This window comes from Rhinoraja longicauda, unplaced genomic scaffold (assembly GCF_053455715.1).
Source record: "Rhinoraja longicauda isolate Sanriku21f unplaced genomic scaffold, sRhiLon1.1 Scf000850, whole genome shotgun sequence".
NCBI classification, from domain to species: domain Eukaryota; kingdom Metazoa; phylum Chordata; class Chondrichthyes; order Rajiformes; family Arhynchobatidae; genus Rhinoraja; species Rhinoraja longicauda.
The window spans coordinates 47189-51756 of NW_027602066.1; the positions used below are offsets into that span (position 1 = coordinate 47189).

The 4568-nt window shown below is 70.0% G+C and overlaps 1 protein-coding gene across 1 annotated transcript; it reads left to right on the plus strand.

Annotated features, from left to right (window-relative positions):
• Window positions 1–2383: 2383 nt before the first annotated feature.
• Window positions 2384–3141, plus strand: LOC144591315 (beta-2-microglobulin-like; the record flags this gene model as incomplete). Its single annotated transcript, XM_078395553.1, has 2 exons — window positions 2384–2647; window positions 3034–3141. Coding segments are annotated over 2 exons (372 nt in total), but the record flags the coding sequence as incomplete, so codon positions are not given.
• Window positions 3142–4568: the final 1427 nt, after the last annotated feature.

A 4568-nucleotide genomic window follows, 5' to 3' on the forward strand; every position in this document is an offset into this window, starting at 1 on the left:
CCTCACTGTCTCTCCCCCCCCTCACTGTATCCCCCCCTCTGTTTCCCCCTCACTGTCTCCCCCTCACCGTCTCCCCCTCACTGTCTCCCCTCACTGTCTCCCCCTCACTGTCTCCCCCTCACTGTCTCCCACTCACCGTCTCCCCCTCACTGTTTCCCCCCCTCACTGTCTCCCCCACACTGTCTCCCCTCACTGTCTCCCCCTCACCGTCTCCCCTCACTGTCCCCCCCTCACTGTCTCCCCCTCACTGTCTCCCCTCACTGTCCCCCCCTCACTGTCTCCCCCCCCCACTATCTCCCACTCACTGTCTCCCCCTCACTGTCTCCCCTCACTGACTCCCCCTCACTGTCTCCCCTCACTGTCCCCACCTCACTGTCTCCCCCCCCTCACTATCTCCCCCTCACTGTCTACCACTCACTGTCACCCCCCCTCACTGTTTCCCCCTCACTGTTTCCCCCTCACTGTCTCCCCCTCCCTGCCTCACCCTCACTGTCTCCCCCTCACTGTCTTCCCCTCACTGTCTCCCCCTCACTGTCTCCCCCTCACTGTCTCCCCCTCACTGTCTCCCCCTCACTGTCTCCCCTCACTGTCCCCCCCTCACTGTCTCCCCCCCCCACTATCTCCCCCTCACTGTCTCCCCCTCACTGTCTCCCCTCACTGACTCCCCCTCACTGTCTCCCCTCACTGTCCCCACCTCACTGTCTCCCCCCCCTCACTATCTCCCCCTCACTGTCTACCACTCACTGTCACCCCCCCTCACTGTTTCCCCCTCACTGTTTCCCCCTCACTGTCTCCCCCTCCCTGCCTCACCCTCACTGTCTCCCCCTCTCACCGTCTCCCCCTCACCGTATCCCTCTCACCGTCTCGCCCTCACCGTCTCCCCCTCACTGTCTCCCCCCCTCACTGTCTCCGCTCTCTGTTGTCTCCCCCTCACCGTCTCCCCCTCACTGTCTCCCCCTCACTGTCTCCCCCCTCACTGTCTCCGCTCTCTGTTGTCTCCCCCTCACCGTCTCCCCCTCACTGTCTCCCCTCACTGTCTCCCCCTCTCTGTCTCCCCCTCACCGTCTCCCCCTCACCGTCTCCCCCTCACTGTTTCCCCCCCTCACTGTCTCCCCCTCACTGTTTCCCCCCCTCACTCTCTCCCCCTCAATGTTTCCCCCCCTCACTGTCTCCCCTCACTGTCTCCCCCTCACCATCTCCCCCTCACCGTCTCCCCTCACTGTCTCCCCCTCACTGTCTCGCCCTCACTGTCTCCCCCCCTCACTGTCTCCCCCTCACTGTCTCCCCTCACTGTTTCCCCCCCCTCACTGTCTCCCCTCACGGTCTCCCCCTCACTGTCTCCCCTCACTGTCTCCCCTCACTGTCTCCCCCTCACTGTCTGCCCCTCAACATCTCCATCTCACCGTCTTCCCCTCACTGTCTCCCCCCTCACTGTCTCCCCCTCACTGTCCCCCCCTCACTGTCTCCCCCCTCACTATCTCCCCCCCTCACTGTTTCCCCCTCACTGTCTCCCCCTCACTGTCTCCCCCTCACTGTCTCCCCCTCACTGTCTCCCCCTCACTGTCTCCCCCCTCACTGTCTCCTCCTCACTGTCTCCCCTCACTGTCTCCCCCTCACTGTCTCCCCTCACTGTCTCCCCCTCACTGTCTCCTCCTCACTGTCTCCCCTCACTGTCTCCCCCTCACCGTCTCCCCCTCACCGTCTCCCCCTCACCGTCTCCCCCTCACCGTCTCCCCTCACCGTCTCCCCCTCACCGTCTCCCCCTCACCGTCTCCCCCTCACTATCTCCCCCTCACTGTCTCCCCCCTCACTGTCTCTCCCCCCCCCTCACTGTCTCCCCCCCCCTCACTGTCCCCCCTCACTGTCTCCCCCTCACTGTCTCCCCCCCCCTCACTGTCTCCCCCTCACTGTCTCCCCCTCACTGTCTCCCCCCCCCTCACTGTCTCCCCTCACTGTCTCCCCCTTACTGTCTCCCCCTCACTGTCTCCCCTCACTGTCTCCCCTTCACTGTCTCCCCCTCACTGTCTCCCCCCCACTGTCTCCCCCTCACCGTCTCCCCCTCACCGTCTCCCCCTCACCGTCTCCCCTCACTGTCCCCCCCCTCACTGTCCCCCCCCTCACTGTCTCCCCCCCTCACTATCTCCCCCTCACCGTCTCCCCCTCACCGTCTCCCCCTCACTGTCTCCCCCTCACTATCTCCCCCTCACTGTCTCTCCCCCCCCTCACTGTCTCCCCCTCACTGTCTCCCCCTCACTGTCTCCCCCTCACTGTTTCCCCCTCACTGTCTCCCCCTCACCGTCTCCCCCCTCACTGTCTCCCCCTCACCGTCTCCCCCTCACTGTCTCCCCCTCACTGTCTCCCCCTCTCTGTTGTCTCCCCACAGTCCAGCCCGAGGTGAGCATCTCTCTGCCGGCCGCTGGCCGCCGCCTGTCGTGCTTCACCACGGGCTTCTACCCGCGCTCCATCGAGGTGAACCTGGTGCGGTCCGGGCTGGTCCTGGATGAGACCCACTCCCAGGGGACGCTGCCCAACCACGACGGCACCTACCAGCTGCGCCGCTGGGCCGACGTGGAGCCCGGGGACCAGGGCCTGCTCTCCTGCCGTGTGGACCACCCGGGGCTGTCCGAGCCCATCGAGGTCGTCCTGGGTCAGTGGGGGGGGGGGGGGAGAGGGGAGAGGGGAGCGGGGAGCGGACTGGGTAAGGGGAGGGAGGGAAGGGAGCGGGGAGTGGTGGTGGGGGTGGGGGTGGGGAGAGGGGAGAGTTGGTGGGGAGGGGGAGGGGTAGCGCAGACGGCAGGTGGGGTGAGGAGGGGAGCGGCACGGGAGGGGAGAGAAGTGGAGGGGGTGAGTGAGACGGGAGGGGAGGTGGGAAGGGGAGAAGGGGTGAGTGAGACGAGGGGGATGTGAGAGTGGGTGGGGGAGGGGGCGAGACGGGAGAGGGGGTGGGGGAGGGGGTGGATGAGTGGGAGGGGCTGGGGGGGCGGGACCCTGGTCTCTGTCCCTCATCCGCCTCTGTTTCTGAATCTCCGACAGTCTGTGAGTCGGGCAGCCCCGCGATGATCATCGCGCTCGTTGTTGTCGCGGCGGTGATGGCGGTGGGCGCGGCCGTGGGGAGAGTCCTGTACTGGAAGAAGAAACAAGGTAGGAGTGGGGAGAGACAGGGCTCCAGCACCCCCACCCCCCCCCCCCACCCCCCAGAGACAGTGGAGGGGACCGTCCTCCCCCGCCCCCCGCCTATCCCTCCCTCCCCTTGACTCCGCCTCTCCCCCACCCGTCCCCCGCCTCTCCCTCCCCGTCCACCGCCTCTCCCCCCCCCCCCGTCCCTCCCCCCCAGCCCCCCGCTCTCTCCCACCCGTCCCCCGCCTCTCCCTCCCCCCCGCCCCCGGCCTCTCCCTCCCCCCCGCCCCCGGCCTCTCCCTCCCCCCCGCCCCCGGCCTCTCCCCTCCCCCCCGCCCCTGCCTCTCCCCCACCCGTCCCCCGCCTCTCCCCCACCCGTCCCCCGCCTCTCCCTCCCCACCGCCCCTCCCCCCCCCCCGTCCCCCGCCCCCCCGCCCCTTCCCCCCCAGCCCCCCGCCCTCTCTCCCACCCGTCCCCCGCCTCTCCCTCCCCACCGCCCCCGCCTCTCCCCCCCGTCCACCGCCTCTCCCCCCCCCGTCCCCCCGCCCCTCCCCCCCAGCCCCCCGCCTCTCTCCCACCCGTCCCCCGCCTCTCCCTCCCCACCGCCCCCGCCTCTCCCCCCGTCCACCGCCTCTCCCCCCCCCCCCCCGCCCCTCCCCCCCCCCCCCCCCCCCGCCTCTCCCCCACCCGTCCCCCGCCTATCCCCCCCCCCCCCGCCCCCCGGCCTCTCCCTCCCCCCCGCCCCCGCCTCTCCCTCCCCCCCGCCCCCGGCCTCTCCCTCCCCCCGCCCCTGCCTCACCCCCACCCGTCCCCCGCCTCTTCCCCCCCCCCCCCGCCTCGCCCCCCCCCCCCGTCCCACGCCCCTCCCCCCCCCCCCCCGTCCTACGCCCCTCCCCCCCAGCCCCCCGCCTCTCCCCCCAGCCTCTCCCCCCCCGCTTCTCCCCCCAGCCCCCCGCCTCTCCTGATACAAGACGTTGCGTTGTTCCCTCCATCTCCCGTCTCCTCCCCGCTCCCTCTCCCCCTCCCCCAACGTCTGCCACTTTGTTCCGTTCTCCCTCCCCGGATTCAAGAGTGGGTGGGGGGGTGTGGGGGGGGGGGGGGTTGTGGTGTGGGGGGGATTGTGGGGGGGGGTGGGTGGGTGGGGGTTTAGGGGGGCGGGGTGGGTGTGGGGGGGGGTTGTGGGTGGGGGGTTAGGGGGCGGGGTGGGTGTGGGTGGAGGGGTTGTGGGTGGGGGGGGTTGTGGGTGTGGGGGGTTGTGGGTGGGGGGGGGGTTGTGGGTGGGGGGTGGGGTGTGGGTGGGGGGTGGGTGGGGGGTGGGGGGTGTGGGGGTGAGGGTGCGTGTGGGGGGGGGGTGTGGTGGACGGGAGGGGGATGGTGGTGGGGGGAGCGTGGGGGGCTTGACAACACAGTATCAGGCCCTTCGGTCCACCGTGCCCGTGTCTGCCCGTCTT